We start from the raw sequence: 17707 nt of genomic DNA on the forward strand, positions 1-17707 counted from the left end.
CTAATGCTCCAGCCCAAAACATTAGCTGAAGTGTCTAATGCTGAGGACAGACAGAGTGCAGCCACTAAGTAAGCTGGTTGCTGTCTAAGCTTGGTGTCTGGGCTTGGCAGGTTTGAGGACAGTGGCGGAAAATGTACCCGTAATTCCCTCCTAACGTCCCCCACCCCACCTCCCTGTATACCAAGCGTCTACTGACACAATGACTCATTCAGGCTAAAGTGTCTCTATTTAACCTTACCACTTTGTCTCCTGACGGTGAACTCTACTACTAATAATTAATAAGATTAAAAATGAATCTTTTTTCTTCTTTTATCAAGATTTCCTCAGCTTTTCTGAAGCAGTAACAAATGGGCAACAACTCATCCTGGGTGTGCAGATTCATTCAGAAGGAAACACTCCTGCAGACAGCAAAACCCTTTTATTTTACATTCCTCGTTTTAAATGGATCCAATCAGCACTACAAGGATAATATAATTCTTCCATGCAAACTAGGTAATGTATTTTTCTTTACAAGGACTAAAGCACAAGGCCGTGGGTTAAACTTCAAGAATAGTGCAGTTGTAAACACCATGCTTCACTGCACACACATTATTAAAATCATAATTTTGTCTCCCATCACGGACTTGAGTCACACTCCTACCGCTCCATTTGGAACAGTTACCCCTTTACAAGATGAAAAGACAAAGTGTGTGTGTGATCTACAGCCAGCTGCTTCAGCCAAACTTTGAATGTATCAACTTCTTGGCAAGTCATGATAATTTTTATTCATCAAATAATTTTAATGACCCTTTTCCCCACAGACTAGTGCAGAATAATTGTAGCGCTGGTTGGGCTTTAAAGGACTGATACAGACACAGTCTCGCAGGCAACCTGTCATGTGTTGCTATCTAGATAACGCAAATTCCAAGCCAGGGTTTTGGGTCCCATTCGCACGCTGCTACCCATGCTTGCTACAGCTCACTCCTACAGTGCTGTAAGGTGCTGCTTTGACATTTTCACTGCAACATCTGTGAAAACATCAGGTGTTAAAAGGGATAATCTCAAAATACCCTGGAATGTTTGCACTTAGTCATTTGAAGGGGAGCTGTGGTTCCTGTTAATACTTTATGGGGTTGTTTGCAGCACTTACTGTATATATGTGGGCTAATATACAGCAAGCTGGTCCTTATATCATTTGCCAAATCACAACTTATTTTGTAATAATGACTGGCTTACTGGACATTAGAGGGATGGTGCATAACCACTTATTGAAGACACTGTTAAGATGACAGATTATTTCAGTGAGGAGGCTTTACTTCCTCCCCATCTATACCTGAGATTTACACTTCTTATATAATTTTCTTGCACCCATAGGAAACACAGCAACATATTTACATAGTAAGTGCACATTTTCAATAACACAGAAGAATCTGAGTATTATGATCAAGCATTTGCCTTTATTGGCTTTCTCAAAGTTTAATCCATAACCCGGAGTTCTTGCAAAAACACACATACAAAACACACATCAGACCATTAGAGCTGCTAGTAAGATGGTGTTGAGCATAGTAAGCTGTAAAAATGTCTACATGTTGCTATGCCAAAGGCAGAGAAACCCTCCCAAAATGAGGGTAAAGTGGGCCGGTAAAGAGTAAACAACTTTGCTGTTAAGTGTTACAGCTCAGGTTGTTAGTGCCAAGTGCTTCTCTGGAACTGAGATCTGGGAAAATGAGGCTCGCACATACATAAAGGCATACACACATTCCCAGTCTACAAAAGGTTTGTAGACCCCCCCAAACCCCAGGACATGCTTTAATTTCACACAATTGCAAACATGAATTGTGTATATTCACGCTAACTGATATCGTAGACTATATAAAGAAAAAAGCTGCGCGCCAAGTTCCTTCTAAGATATTTTACAGGCAAGAAAATGTGCAGCAACCACAAACTTGAACTTCCCCGCCTGTTTTGAAACAAATGTAGTGTTTGCTTCAACTATAATAAGGCCTCACTGAAACAGTAATACGATAATAATAGAGTTTTATGGCTTTACAAGATAGAAAAGTTTCCTAAGAGAAGGCCAAAACAGTCATTTTGATCTTGTCTCTGTGCTCTTGCTCAGCAGTCACAGACTCACCTGTGACTAGAGCTAGTTATTAGATGCCACTTGTTTCTTTTTTGGGTCATATTGGGCATGGTGTTTCAGCAATCTTCCTGTACTATTCATCTGTGAACTATTAAGATATTGTATTTAGTCTTCTAAGTAGCTTTTGTTTGCCAACAAAGGGAAATAGTTCAATGGAGGGTGAAGGAACAGTAAGAGTGTTATGATGTAGCTTTAAACTCTTACTTTCTGTTTCATCGGGGAGAATGTATGGAAATGGTGAAGATAACCTCTCTGGCATGTCCTGGGCCTACTCCTCCTCGTCCACCTGGGCCTCTGGACATGCCTCACTCAGGAGAAGCCCAAACCACCTCAACTGGCTCCTTTCAATGTGGAAGAATAGCAGGTCTACTCTGAGTTGCTCCCACAGGTGTGAAAGTATCACCTATCTTTAAGGCTGAACCCAGCCACCCTTTGGAACAAGCTCATTTCCCACCTTTGTAATCTAATTTTTGGTCAAGCGTTCTATTAAAAAGATGAAAACCACATTGTTCCTTCTGAATCTGAGGGTTAACAAACGGACGGCCTCTCATGGCGCATATCTTATCACAAAGACAGGAGTGTGGTGCGTTCCAGCAGATTTTGCTTACCCCAAATACAAATGAAAAAAGTTTGACAAAAGTCAAAAGTTTGTGTCCGCAGCTCGGACACAAACTGTTTGTTGTTGTTTGTTTTGTTTATCCGTTTGCTTCACATCTGCTGGCACAAAGAGGTTTTCCTCCTAGTGCTTTGTCACAAAGCATCACCATAAAGCCATCACCTCCAACATGTTCAAAGAACAATGAATAATAATAATAAAATGTAAATAATGGTTCCAATTTAAACACAAAAGGTCTGGCAGCATTCACTGAGGACTGGCTCAAAAAGAGATCCCATCTTTTCTAAACTTCCATTACTGTCTGTTGAACAGCATCTCCAACTCCTATGGTCTGGGCATGATAGAACATTGTATTGTACATACTGTGGCTTCAAACCGTCTAAATGCCACAACTAAGTGAGGGGTGAGAAGGGAGGGAGTGCCGTGTAGCTCAAAAAGAAATGTGCTCCAAATGAGTGGCACCTTAGCCAGTGGAACTTGAATTAGGTTTGAGTTGTTGGCTAAGACTTCTTCCATCTTGGGTATCCTTAACGTAAGGCACCTGGTCCATACAGCACCCACCTCCCAATCCCACAGCTTCAGCCAGACAACCTCATTTCACTTCCTCTCCTTCTGTCCTCGCCTACTCTTAGAAAAGTTGGCTTGAATCTACAGATTCGAATTTGGTTCCTTAACCTGTGGTGCAAAGCAGTGTCCCTGAACCAGCTACTACAATTTCCCCTCTCTCTTCAGGCTCACATTTCCTTCCAACCTCCACCCTGTAGTTACCTTACCTTCACCTCCCCTCTGTCAGTGCGCCCCAGGGTGGCTGTGGCTACAATGTAGCTGCCATCACCAGTGTGTGACTGTGTGTGTGAATGGGTGGATGACTGGATGTGTAAAGCGCTTTGGGGTCCTTAGGGACTAGTAAAGCGCTACACAAATACAGGCCATTTACAGGCCATTTAGCTGTTCCCTCCACAAGGCCAAAAAGTGAACCAGATGCAGAGAAAGATTAAGGTTTTAAACCTGAATGAGGTGCCTGCATCTCCTTCCAATCCAGCAGCTCAAATGTCCTAAATCCTGCCATCTACCGAATGTGTATCTCCGGTGAAGATAGCAGAGTCACACTCTGCACTGAGCAACTCATCTTTTTGTGAAGTACCTTGTATCAGCTTTTCCACATGAATCATATCCTCTCCACTCACCCTCAAATAATCTTTTCTATCCGTTTCCCTGGCTGTAGTCTCCTGCACAGTTCTTTCAAAATCATTATCTGGCTTCACTGTACTTTGAAACCTTTCTAGTCAAAGTACAGTGAAGCCAGATAATGATTACCTATAGGTGTTGCCAAAAGTTTACTTTGAAACCTTTCTAGTCAAACTTTTGGCAACACCTATAGGTATCTGCATTTGAAAGAAGCAATACAAAAGGCTCTTGTCTCATCTCCAACGGGGCAGTTTGGTTGGACAACCTACTGGCAAACAACAGTCAGCATGATAGCTGCTACAAGGAACCTCATGCCCTTTCATTAAGACTTCAGTCTTTTCAGTTTTAAAAGCAGGAATACAACATAAAATGAGTCTCTGTGGCTCTTCATCATAACAGGATTTTAAAGGCGAATCTTTGCTTTTTTCCCATATCAGTTGATGTCAGACACAAACGCTTAAATAATGAATCACTGAGTTAATGACCTTCCAGTGTTGACACAGACATAGACTCACTGTAATTTACTTCTGCAATATGAGGGCAACGCATAACCATCAAGAAGATTATTTTTAAAAACAAGCCTTACAGTTTAGTGCTATTAATCAGATTCTTTGTTTTAGAGGTAGGGATAAAATAGGTGGGGGTGTGTGGGTGGGTGGAAGCTTGGTGATGCTACTGTCCCCCTGGCAGATGGAACTCTACAAAAACATTGTTTATTTAAGTGACAACAACACCCAAGGCCGCTGGGTTGGGAGAGGAAATCAGAAGTTTTTAAAAAACTCTTAGAGCACGCATCACCAAAAAACCCAAGGTTGTTAAAAGCTAGTATGAGCTTTCACATGGGAGCAACAACAACAGCAGCCAGTAAATAAAACCAAACTGCAATGTGTGTCAGGAGACGTATCCTGTGAGAAAATTCACTCTGATCCAAAAAGCAGAGCTCTGCTGACCATGTGGGGAGGCCAGCAGAGAGGAAAGAAAGTGAAAGGGGAGGAATTAGACTTCAGCTTCCCATGACGGCGCCAGGGCATGTAGTTCATGTTTAACACTCATTAATAGCAGTGTTAACACTTTATGGGCAAACATAATACAGCCAATAGAGGAAATAAGGTTGTGATGTTGAGGTGGAAATAATTTTATTTTATACTGGAGAGGTGCTTTAATGGAAAGGCCCATTTGTAGCCCACACAAAAGACTAGCAATAAAACAATTTCACAGGGAAGTGGGATAGATGTGGGATACATTTAGACCCGGCTTTCCAAAAATGGACCAAAGATATGAGTGAGTTTCAATTAAAAAAAAAAGAAAATTAGTTTTTCTTTACATATATTTTCTACAGATTCTGGTTGATCTATGCATCAAATTACTGCAGAGCTTACAGCAGATTGTACACAGTGTAATCACTTATTAGATTTCAACTATTTCAACCACACACTTCTTCTTCTTCCTGCTTGTAAGCAGCGTCAGAAAATACCAACCCTCCCACTTCATTAAAATTACTTTATAACTTATATTACTGTAAAAATTCATTTCATTTTTATTGACAGAGGCGCAAAGACAGAGACATGCACCCACAAGGCTCCAGTTGCAGCATTGCAGCATGCAGTTTTACAGTCCATTTACTTTTACCAAAAGGCCACGGACACATCAAATGATGCCACAGTGCTCGAAAAAAACTGGCCAGAGGTTAGAGGGGTCACGCGTCACTGAGCCAGTGCATGACCTCATGACTGCATTATGATTCACGAGGCTGCCTCGACCTGCATTATCTTTCCACAACTGTAAATCTACAGAAGTTGTGGCTATGCATGTCCGCATCACACAATGTCAGAATAAACTAGAACAGCCAAGCAGACTGTTTGTTTCGCGTTCCGAGTTACAGTCTATATAAATTACATTAGAACAAGACAACGTCCACAATATAAAAGATGCTGCGGCACGTAATCGGGCCTTCCATTAAACTGAGGCTACCATCTTAAACATGCAGCCACACGTGGTACTGTTAGCCAATATGAATCAAGGTACAACAAATGCTTCTCAAAGCAAACATGCTGAAATATGAGTAACAGTAATGATTTCCAGTTGACGTTTTACTGGCTTTTACATAAGGCTTCTGCAGACACAAAAAATACACAAAATAAGAAAAACCGACATGTCTGGACTGAAAAAAAGGAAAAGAAAATAATGAGAACACAGATGCTGGTTGTGGGTAATGATGAATCTAAATGTGAGGGCTAACCGCTCCACAAAAACATGTGTGATCCGTCTGTTAAACGCCCCGTAAAAGCTCGAGCCAAGGGAGGGTACTGCACCAAACCACCACCCAGTATCCCACCAGAACAAGCTTTTCATCCAGCTGGTTGCATCTGAGGATTGGTTTGTATTTTCTATTTATCAAAAACGGTCAACAGTAAGCCCTTAAATGTTACCCAAGAATGAATGATTGATGTCCTTTTTTATGCAGCATTCGGTTTCATTTCATATTGTTAAACATGCACACCTCTGAGGTGCAATCTGCAACCAGTGTTTTATAGTGATAAATATCAGTGGGCAACTGGAAATATAGTCTTGCAAATGTACCTTTGGAGCCAGGAGATGAACTTTGCTCCAAGCTTTTTCAATGCGTACTGCCACGTCCCTATAAAAACACAGCTACCTGCCATTTGTCATAACAGAGGAAGACCCAGTGAAATTTAGCATTAAAAATAAAACACACATATTGGCGAGTCGGTGCATTGTTTCCAAACTATATAAAGTCTAAAGCAACATGTATAAAAAGAAAATTGTCTGATATAAACATTAGAACTGGAACATTTTAATATTTATGACTGAGCTGACTTGTGCCCTAGAGGAGTACTTTGGGTTTATTAGCTTTGTATGAAAATGTTCCAAAAGAAGATGTGCATCATTTTTTTAGAGCTACTGAAAATCTAGATAAAATGGTAAAAATTGGAAAACATTTGACGCATTTAGCCCGCAGACATGTTATCAGACTGTGCCTTTGACTTGATAGTATGTACAGTCACCCTTGCACCACTTTTAGGTGGCAAGAATCCTTTATTTCTGTTCATAGTTAGTGCGGCGGCGTAAACCCTGACTCAATACCTCATCACCAATCTTTCTCCCTGGACGTCTAAAAGCACATGCTTTGTGGCTATTTTTAGCATGTGTTATTGGATGTGTTAGCATGTTCATTCCCTGTCAAAGCTTGGTTGGATGCTTCTGACACTGGTTGTTGTGGCTTTCCCAGGTGTTTCCCAAGAGCTGCCTGACTCACTGTTTGACAAGCTGTGGTGATATAGTGCAGATTAACCAAAATGAATCAAGAAATAAAAGGAACAAGTAAAGAGAAGAGAAGAGAAGCTTTCTGTGACAGCTGGAGACAAAACTAGTCCAGGTGTGTTTTAACTTTCTCCCGCTGCTTTTCTCCTTAAAATATCAAGGAGGAAAAGATGGTCAGATAAAGGAGGAAAATAAGAAGGAAAGGTGAAGGAAAAGTTGGGGAAAGGATTAAAAAAACATGACAAAGAGAGAAGGGATGGGTGTAAAGGTCAAATGAAAATACCAGTAAGTGAGTAGCAGGGTTGGAATTAGAGACAGGCTCCAGTCAGGAGAGACAGAAAAAAGGACTCAGAGGAATGCTGGGAATGGGTAGGAGCAGAAAGACAGTGGCAGAAGACAGAGTGGAAAACAGAATTGCTGGGAAGATGTAAAAAGAAGCGCTCGAGGAGGAGAAGAGAAAAGAGCATGCTAACAAAAACAGGGCAGACAGAGAGACTGCTGACAGACAGCTGAGTTGAAAGAGGTAAAGAGGATCTACCTCCACCACACACTCCAAACTTCCTCTGTCTGTGACTGCAAATATCTCTCTGCTGACTGAAAGTAACCTTGAAGTATTGATGGTTCAGACACTCTTGTCATGTGAAACTCAGTTCATAAATTGCTTTTCAAGAGGGCCTCAAACATAGGATAGCAGTATACTGATTACATACAGACAGCAAATGGTCAGCTAAGCCAATTCACGACCAAAGACAAGAAATACAAGCAAGCATGCACAAACAGACACAGGAATAATAAAAATGTATGTCGGTATGTGTGGAGAGATGCAAGGAGATTATATATATATATATGTATTTATGTTCTTTGTATCAACATCCCGTCTATTATTTACTGAAAGTTATATTTACAGTTGTGGTCAAAAGTTTACATACACTTGTAAAGAATATAATATAATGGCTCTACCGAGTGTCCCGTTATTTCTAAAACTCTGATTTTTCTCTGATAGAGTGATTGGAACAGATACTTCTTTGTCACAAAAAACATTCATGAAGTTTGGTTCTTTAATGACTTTATTATGGGTTAACAGAAAAAAGTGATCACATCTGCTGGGTCAAAAATATACATACAGCAACATGAATTAGCAATTTTGGTGACTTAGAAAGTTGTCAGTGAACTGAGCTTCATAGCATGGCCTCTTAACTTCTTGTGAGTGATTATGAGTGACTGACAGCTGGTGACTTCTCTTAGACCAGTTAAATAGGGCTCATTGGATACAAACGCCCACAAATGCTACAATGGGAAAGTCAAAGGAGCTCAGCATGGATCTGAAAAAGCGAATTATTGACTTGAACAAGTCAGGAAAGTCACTTGGGGCCATTTCAAAGCAGCTGCATGTCCCAAGAGCAACAGTGCAAACAATTGTTTGTAAGTATAAAGTGCATGGCACTGTTTCATCACTGCCAAGATCAGGAAGAGAACGCAAGCTATCACCTGCTGCTGAGAGAAAATTGGTCAGGAGGATGAAGAGTCAACCAAGAATCACCAAAAGGCAGATCTGCCAAGAATTAGAAGCTGCTGGAACACAGGTGTCATTGTCCACAGTTAAACGTGTTTTGCATCTCCATGGACTGAGAGGCTGCCGTGCAAGAAGGAAGCCCTTGCTCCAAAAGCGGCACCTTAAGGCTCGACTGAAGTTTGCTGCTGATCACATGGACAAAGATAAGACCTTCTGGAGGAAAGTTCTGTGGTCAGACTAAACAAAAATCGAGCTTTTTGGCCACAATGCCCAGCGATATGTTTGGAGGAGAAAAGGTGAGGCCTTTGACCCCAAGAACACCATGCCTACAATCAAGCATGGTGGTGGGAGTATTATGCTGTGGGGCTGTTTTGCTGCCAATGGAACTGGTGATTTACAGAGAGTAAATGGGACAATGAAGAAGGAGGATTACCTTCACATTCTTCAACATAACCTAAAATCATCAGCATGAAGGTTGGGTCTTGGGCGCAGTTGGGTGTTCCAACAGGACAATGACCCCAAACACACATCAAAAGTGGTAAAGGAATGGCTAAATCAGGCTAGAATAAGGGTTTTAGAATGGCCTTCTCAAAGTCCTGACTTAAACCCCATTGAAAACATGTGGACAATGCTGAAGAAACAAGTCCATGTCAGAAAGCCATCAAATTTAACTGAACTGCACCAATTCTGTCAAGAGGAGTGGTCAAAGATCAACCAGAAGCTTGTGGATGGCTACCAAAAGCGCCTAATTGAAGTGAAAATGGCTAAGGGACATGTAACCAAATATTAGCACTGCTGTATATATATTTTTGACCCAGCAGATGTGATCACTTTTTTCTGTTAACCCATAATAAAGTCATTAAAGAACCAAACTTCATGAATGTTTTTTGTGACAAAGTATCTGTTCCAATCACTCTATCAGAGAAAAATCAGAGTTTTAGAAATAACGGGACACTCGGTAGAGCCATTATATTATATTCTTTACAAGTGTATGTAAACTTTTGACCACAACTGTATATATATAAAAAATCCTCAAATGCAAAATTCTGTGTTTGTTTTTATTTTTGATGACACAACAAACAAGAGATGAAGATGAACAATTCAAGGAACATTTGATTCTCTTGGAACATTTAAGGTTACCTTTGAACGAGCAGAAGGCCTGGAGCAAGTGTATGCGTCCATGCGTGGCAGCGTGTGCACGTATGCAAGTGTGTATGTACATGCATACATGCATGACAACAAGGCATTACTTTGTCATGTAGACATGCATGCACCGTTTCATGCATACAATTAGTGCCCTGATTTTCTGCACACAAAACCCTAGTTAAACACCAGAGAAACCTCAAAATGTGGGGAAACAACAACAGGTTATATAATCATGGAGCCTCAGGTGGGTATAATGTATGATGTCAAGCCTTTTTCTTTGAATAAAGCAATGAATTCCTAACAGCTCTAACACATTTTATTTTCATAAAATTGTTTAAGACTCACAATAAAAAGCAGCATAATTTGCTTGATCCTGGCTCCAGTGAAGAAAAGAAGCTCAAACCCTCATGCGGTTTTTCATTGCTTTCTTCCAAAAAGTCCAAAAAGTTGTGCAGCGATTCTTGTTTTTCTTGGTGTTTTGGAGGGAGCAGGATGGCTGCACTTCCAGGGGAAGGTATTTTTAACCGGTGTGGCTGTACTGTAAACACCAGCCTCTCTGTGTGTTCTCACTCCAAGATTTAAACACAACGGCCGACAGCAGGCTCCCAGCAGCACAGAAGGCAATGAAATACAGTGTGCAAGACAAAAAAGCACAGAAAGAGGGAGGGAAGGACAGCACTGGAAAGCATAATATTGTTTCAAATATTTTCCCAATTTCAACCCAAGGGTCATAAGAAATCTCAGCAGCGTGGGGGAATGTTGCAAAAGTGGACTAATGTAAAAAATGTGAGTGAATCACATCAGTGGTAGTTATTCAGCAGCAGCATGTGTTAGGGTAATCTGATTTTTTTCACATTTCATGGTTTAATTTGATAATCTTATGGTTCAAAATCATTTGTTAGACTAAAAATCACTGCCATGTTTCCAGCTTGGATCAGGCCTAGTGAGCTGGGGTGGACTCCCCTGTTAACACATTACTTCAGATTGGCTGAACAGACCACAGACTCGTTGACCTTCAACTGCACTGCTGCCACAACTGCAGGGACAATCTACTGCAGAGCTGCAGCTAAAACACTGAGTATGACAAAAACTGCTGTAACAAACATGGGCTGCAATCTCTTGTTACACATGTAAGTGGTCATTTCATGTCATCTCTCACCCCACTTTACTCAGAAATTGAATATTTTGTGGGTTCCTTTAAAAAAGCAGTTTAGAATCAGTGCAACTTAAAACAATACTTTAATCTTGTCACAGTGTTTTAAAGAATCACCTCTCTTGGTCTTTGTTACTGGAAGAAGTGCTCATCCTGTTTGTTAGTATCCGCACCCCCTTCTTTTCCAGATATGGAGTTCGGCACACAACGAGTCAGACCACCCAATGACTAGAACACGTTCAGACACCCTGCAGAACCGATCTCAGCCAACCTCCCTCCCCTCTACTGGAACAAGCTGGCCTCCCTCTCATTCCCTCTGTTTTCTCTGTTGTTTCAGCAGTGTCAGAGCCACTTGAGGGGTTGAGTGAGAACTGAGTGAAAGCCGGAAAGCCAAAAAGAGCATGCCTTGACCGCTGACATCCAGGCAGAACCTGCCAGGGTTTGTCAGAGGTTAAATAGGCCAGTGCACAACTACTAAATCTGTAAACTGTAAAAAATCAAATGACATGAAGACAAAGTTTTCTTTTACATGAAAATAAGGGTTATAGTAGATACATTTAATGGTGATAATGAATATTAAACCCAGTTAAAGGTAACTGTTGTATAAGGTTAATTTTATTATTTTGCCTGCATGGAAGAAACTGGTGTGAAAGTGCCAAATGAATTTGTGCTGCACACGAGACATCAACTTAAAAACCAAAAAAACTAAAAAAAACATCAATGGCTCGATTGCTTTGCAGATGACTGGCATGCTACTGAAACCTACTGCACACAGACATGAGCCAAAAACTGATGGTAAGAGAGGCAATGGTAGAAAACTGAAAAAGAAGACAAGAGAAAGTGACAGTATCAGGGCCACCCCCAGAAAAAGGGAGGTTTGTTTACATTCTGCTCACTCAAACTCACCGGACTCTGACCTTATTCCCTAAAGCATTCCATCTTACTTTCACCCATATTATTGCTTAGAGGTTTATCAGGTCAGAGCACGAGAGGAGACGCACCAAACAAGAAAAATATACAACAGAACCTGATTATTAGCTGTGCAAAGCAAACACACTGAGGATCAACAGGATGTTTTTTTGTTCTTTAAGTGGGTGCGTGTGTGTGGTGCTCTCTAGCACCAGAAACACTTACATCCTAGGATAACACAACTAACATCACAGGACATCAAAAATAGCAACATGCAACATTCACCGCTTGTATATACAATGAGCTGCATTTCTGAGACAAAGACACCCTCACACCCCTATTCAGTGTGAGTATTCACTAAGAGAGCGCATGGCAGAGTAGCAACGTTTCAGCTTTAAGGTAACAGGTACTTAAAGTTGTCCGCAAACAAACAAATTCAAGCGCAAGCAAAGCATAAAGGCATGAACAGGCATAGCTTTAGCACCCACATATTTCTTCAAGGATGAATAAACAGAAACCCCATCAGCATTATTTATTTTTCACCCTACCATAGAATCAATAACAAGAGTGTGATGCAATTTAAAGCGCTACCTCAAAGAGAACCGTAAAATACCAGCTAAATAAGTCTCTGGGCTGTGTGATTTGGACAGCTGCCAAAACTCTAGATGTACAAGATAATTCCCCATCAGTGGTACCAATGCTGACACTTCATTAAGGCTCAGTCGACTCGCACAAACTCTTCACTGAACCCATTCATCTAGCAGCGCCGTAGGCAAGGATTGATGTGAACTGTCGGCAGAGAGTACAACAGGAAGAGCTGTATTCTAATCTCAATTGTGGAGGGTTATATGGAAGTACTTTTTGACAGCCCAGAACCATAGATTGACATGGGAGATATATGAAGAGGTAAGGTGTTGCACAACACTGCTAAAGACACACAAGGTTTTCACTTCCACCTGCTTGCATTTGTGAGAACTGAAATTAACTTTAGCTAAGAGCTAAGGTAACCTGGAAATTCATAGCATTGCAAGCAGTGAAAGTACTTCAGAAAGAAAGGCTGATCATCTGATGCAATCAGAATCTGTTTCAGTAGACAGCAATTTCTGCCACTCACAGCAAATGTCTTTCAGGTTCTCGCTTTTGCAAAGTTAGCTGTAAAAAGCCCACCAGCAGTATCATCTACAGTGAATCTAACTTAATTCCTGGTATCTGTAATATATGTACAAAGAGTTATACTAATTGTTAATTTAAATTTAGTGGCAAAATCAGAAGTTCGAAAACACAGTGGAAAGTAACACACTGTACGCACAGACTTGCAGACACTCCTATGAAATAAGTGTAGTCTATTGTGTTGTAGATCCATGGGGGATTATCCACCTCACAATAAATGCAGACCGAATTAATCCAGCTGACAGTGGCCACAACAGAAACTGGATGAACTAAAATTAACCTTGTCTGAGAAGTTTAATTGTGCCCTTTGCACGCCATTAGACACCCAAGTAACAGCCTGCAACACTTTTGTCCACTGCTTATCACAGATGGAGCGTGAGTGCGGCGGCCTTTCTCTGCCATAGCTACAAAGTACCTTCAGCTTTGGACTCGGACTATGATTTGTTTTTAGAGGAGCTTGTATTAAGATTCACTTGGACTTCCTTCTTGGCTCTGTCAAAACCAGCACTGGAGCACTTACTGTGTTTAATACTTACATAAAATATTTATTTTTCTTCCACTTTTGTCATGGTCATTCTGCTCCAGGAGTAACAATACCAATGGGATATGCTGGACTCTTGGGGACTCTTGGGTTCACGATTGTGCTTTCACAATGACATGTAACACACGTTGTTATTAATGTTTCATTAAAATTTATTAAGCAGACAAGTGGAATTTTCCACCACAGGCAGGTGAAATCTTAAACATCGAAAAAATACTTTCGTCTTTGGGAAACGCCAATCATGTTAGGATGTGCTTAATCTCAGGCAAACAAGCTAACACATGCTGGCACCACTGTATATATGGAGGTGGGGGCTGCATGTGCACAAACAAGCATGCGCGGTACACATGTGCATGTGCATACATAGACCTGTGCTTGATCCTGTTGATCCTGTTTGATAAGAGGACTCTAAATCAAACAGGGGGTGTTGGTTGATGTGAAGGAATAATGACAGCATTTACTCTACTTTCTCTCCATTATTTTTCCCTCTGGAAGTCCTGAAAGTAAAGCTCTTTAGTGACTACACAACACAATTAGACAGACTAATTACCCCCTCCATACCACCCATTCCTTACACACACTGACAGGCTGGGGCAGGCAAGTGATTTCTGCCTGCCTACAGGCTTCTCAGGGACAAGGACTATAATATTGTGCGCTGATTGCACTTCATTTCAGGCAGTTTAGCTGATGCTCTGTCCATTAGTCTTGCAAACCTCTAGTGATATGAAGGATGAGGGTCAGAACTGCAGTGCACTTGCAACATATCTGTCACAGTAGACCTTGTTGTTTATGGAACACTGAATAAACATGAACAAGAAAAGAACATGTGAAAATATAGATAGAAAGATGTGGGAAACCTGGAGAAATTTCCAAAGCATAAAAAGTAATGGACATTGGCACAAATTAAAATCAACTTCTAAATTCACCTCCTTCAATCTCCAGTCAAAAACAAACAGTCACTTATTGGAGCAAGCGGCAGTCAAGCTGTGTTAACGAGCTGAAAGTCAAGCTGAAGTTGCCGGTTCAGAAGCAGGTTAATGATGAAACACCCCCCTCCCTACCTGTTTCACAGTCACCCTGCAGGTGACTTCAACTCAATCACAGACACACTGGGAGGATTTAAATGCAGAAGGCGCACTGACCCCTGCTTTAATGCCTTTTGCCCACATTTCTTCAAGATCACGAGGAAGATCAGCAGTTTTGTTCAGTATCAGAGAAAAAAAGATTCACACTTAAGGAGTCACTTTTTTGTCTGTCAGGAAATCATGTAGCGGTAAAAAGAATCAAAAGCCGGTGCAGGGAGGGGGAGAGATCAACTAGCTAAACAGGAAAGTTTCACTTTGCGCTCACTGGATGTGGGATGGGCTGAGGCTCTGCTGAAGCTATTTGGCGGGGAGTTTTGAAAACTGCTTCCTTCTCAGGATACACCAGCCCCACCTTCACTGTTCCAGTTTGAGCCAAACATTTTTGCAAAAGGGAAAGAACTTGGAACAGCCTTGATCTTGCAGGGTGAAGCACTTAACAAGACTATCTGAACCTATTATTCATCTACAGCACTTTGATGCAGCTGGACGTATTAAGAATATGCTCTGAGAACAGGGGGACAGCACCTGTAATCTATCTGAATTATTATCCTGCATGAGCGTGTACACACAAACCATGTTCCTCTAATCCTCTGGCCTACTACAGTAGCTTATGTCTCCATAGACGAGCTGATCAGGAATTTCATATTTCTCGACAAAATGCATATACAAATGCCTGAATACCTACAACATTTCTCGTCCGCTACTAACACACCTTACACACGCACACACACACACACACACACACACACACACACACACACACACATTTTTAAAGTGTATGGAAACTGGGCAGCAGAATGAGGTAATACACTGCCGGCAATACATTACTCATCCAGTTTCCCTTCTTAGTTGATGACCCAAAGTCGGCAAAACCATCCCACCAGCGCACACATGATTCACTGCTGTGTGCTTGAGCTCTGTTTCAAGGCTTGAATGACACCTGCTCAGAGAGCAAAGCAGCCACAGAGAGACAGTCTCTTCTCTGACACCTGTGTCTCCGAGTGTCACTACAACCTGCACACGTAGCTGCTAACAGTCTGTCCATCTCCACTAACCTTGCAGATCTTGCTCTCCTCCGTCTCGGCTTTGGACTTCCCTTCTGGGCTCTTCTCTCGCTTGTAATCAGACTTGACTGACAGTTGGCATGAGAGCCCCGGGGCACCTTCGTTTGTCCTGAGTTCCTGCTGTCGGGCCATGTAGCCCTGCGAGGTGGCTGCTCTGACCGCGCTAGGGATGGGGAGAGCGGTGTGCACTGGCTTCGTGCCCACTGCAGAGGGTTGCCTAAGCTTGGAAGCTACGCCAACTACCGGCATGGCAACAAAAATAATAACAGACAAGTAGAAGACAGGTTAAAAAAGAAGAAGAAGATGAAAGGGAAGCAAATCTGCAGTGTCTCCTTCTGATGTGTGGCCCACGAAGGGAAGGACAAACAAAAAAAAGAAAATTAAAAATAAAAAAAAACAGCAGTTGCCTCTCAGACCGAGAGGAAAGCAACTGCGCTCATTCTGTAGCCTACAGCCAGCAGGACTCACAGAAACTGAGAAGGCTTCTCCTTCCTCTCGTTCACTCCCTCCTCCTTCTCCTCCCACAAGCAACTACATTCCCTCCTCTTCCCCTGCACTCTCTCTCTCTCTCTGTCAGAAGTGTACCACAAAGTCAGCCAAAACTGTTCAAGGGGGCGTGAACTCCTCTGGAAGATATAACCACCACTCAGCAAAATGGTGATTACAGAGACCTGGCTGAGCGTGCATGTGCGCTCCCAGAGAGAACTGTCAAGACAGCTCTCTCTCGCTCTGTCCCCCCCACCATCCTCTGACTTTCTGAAGCCAATAAATAGACTTTCTCTCTGTCAACATGTGGAGCTGGCCCTTCCTTTGATGAGAAAAATAGTAAAACAAACAAACGTTAGGATTGTTTTTTGATGGAATAAAAAGAGTTATACACAATGAGGAAATCCAACAGAGAGAAAGAAATTGATTATTTCTGTACTAACAGTTGTAAGAAAAAAACCCCACATTTTTTTAAAACAGATTTTTGGCCAGGTACCACTTAACTGTTGCTACTCAGCTGCTTTATACTGAGAAAGAAGTGGACTCTCTTTCTCCCACAGCTGCTCAGCCACATTCACTGTTTCCCTTTCTCTTTGGGCTATCTGAGTGTACTCATTTTACAAGGTGTGAGACATTTGTCAGCAGTGGCAAGAAACCTTTGGTTACAAGCAGAAACAGACACTGACATGTGGGCTGCGCTAAACAGTATTAGGTACCGGGTAACTGTTTTAGGCACTTAAAATAGAGGACAACGAACAGCAGGGCCAGTCTTTGCCTTTAAAACAGCACCAATCTCCTTGCAGTTCAGAACAGCTTTGAAAACGTGGTTATTTCTGCCCTTTTATTCAGTCACTGATTGGCAGGTATTATCTGCCACAATGCAAAACATATGATTATGACTGTTGGGCCAGTACATGTCAACTACATGAAACAAACCTGACTAAAATAACTGATGATGGCCCTACAGAAACAGATTTAAAGTTAATATTATTATTACTCTTTTGTAAAAACAGATCAAATAAAACTGATGTAGGAAGGCAACAGAAAAGTTGCAATGCTGCTCCAGATGCCACACAGCTGGTTTTAAGCTGTGTGAAACAAGAAACAGGCTCCTTCAGTGTCCAGTGTGGTGGACAACAACTGACTCCACCATTTAGAAAAACTAATGTTTTTACTGTATTTGGTGTGTGTTTCTCTATAATAATTATAATAATATTAATAATAATGGATTGCATTTATATAGCGCTTTTCGGGGCCCTCAAAGCGCTTTACTATGACCATTGTCCTTTAGTGAAATGGATTTCAGCCACACTTTAGTGTTACCGTTGATTTAGTCTATAGAAATGAGTAAGTGTAACGGGTGTATTAAAAAATAATTTATATTTCACCAAAGATCCATCCTGCAGTGTTATCTCGCTTTGTCAGTATTGGT

At 41.5% G+C, this 17707-nt stretch overlaps 1 protein-coding gene across 1 annotated transcript in view; it reads right to left on the reverse strand.

Annotated features, from left to right (window-relative positions):
• nav3 (neuron navigator 3) overlaps positions 1 to 17478 on the reverse strand; it is a 206524-nt gene extending 189046 nt beyond the window's left edge. The window contains exon 1 of the mRNA XM_042212662.1: positions 15781 to 17478. Within this exon, the coding sequence (XP_042068596.1) occupies positions 15781 to 16038 (258 nt within the window). The 5' untranslated portion in view covers positions 16039 to 17478. The remainder of the gene's footprint in view (positions 1 to 15780) is intronic.
• Positions 17479 to 17707: the final 229 nt, after the last annotated feature.

The sequence above is a fragment of the Haplochromis burtoni genome, unplaced genomic scaffold (genome assembly GCF_018398535.1).
Source record: "Haplochromis burtoni strain Fernald_Lab_line unplaced genomic scaffold, NCSU_Asbu1 Contig_385, whole genome shotgun sequence".
Lineage (NCBI taxonomy): Eukaryota > Metazoa > Chordata > Actinopteri > Cichliformes > Cichlidae > Haplochromis > Haplochromis burtoni.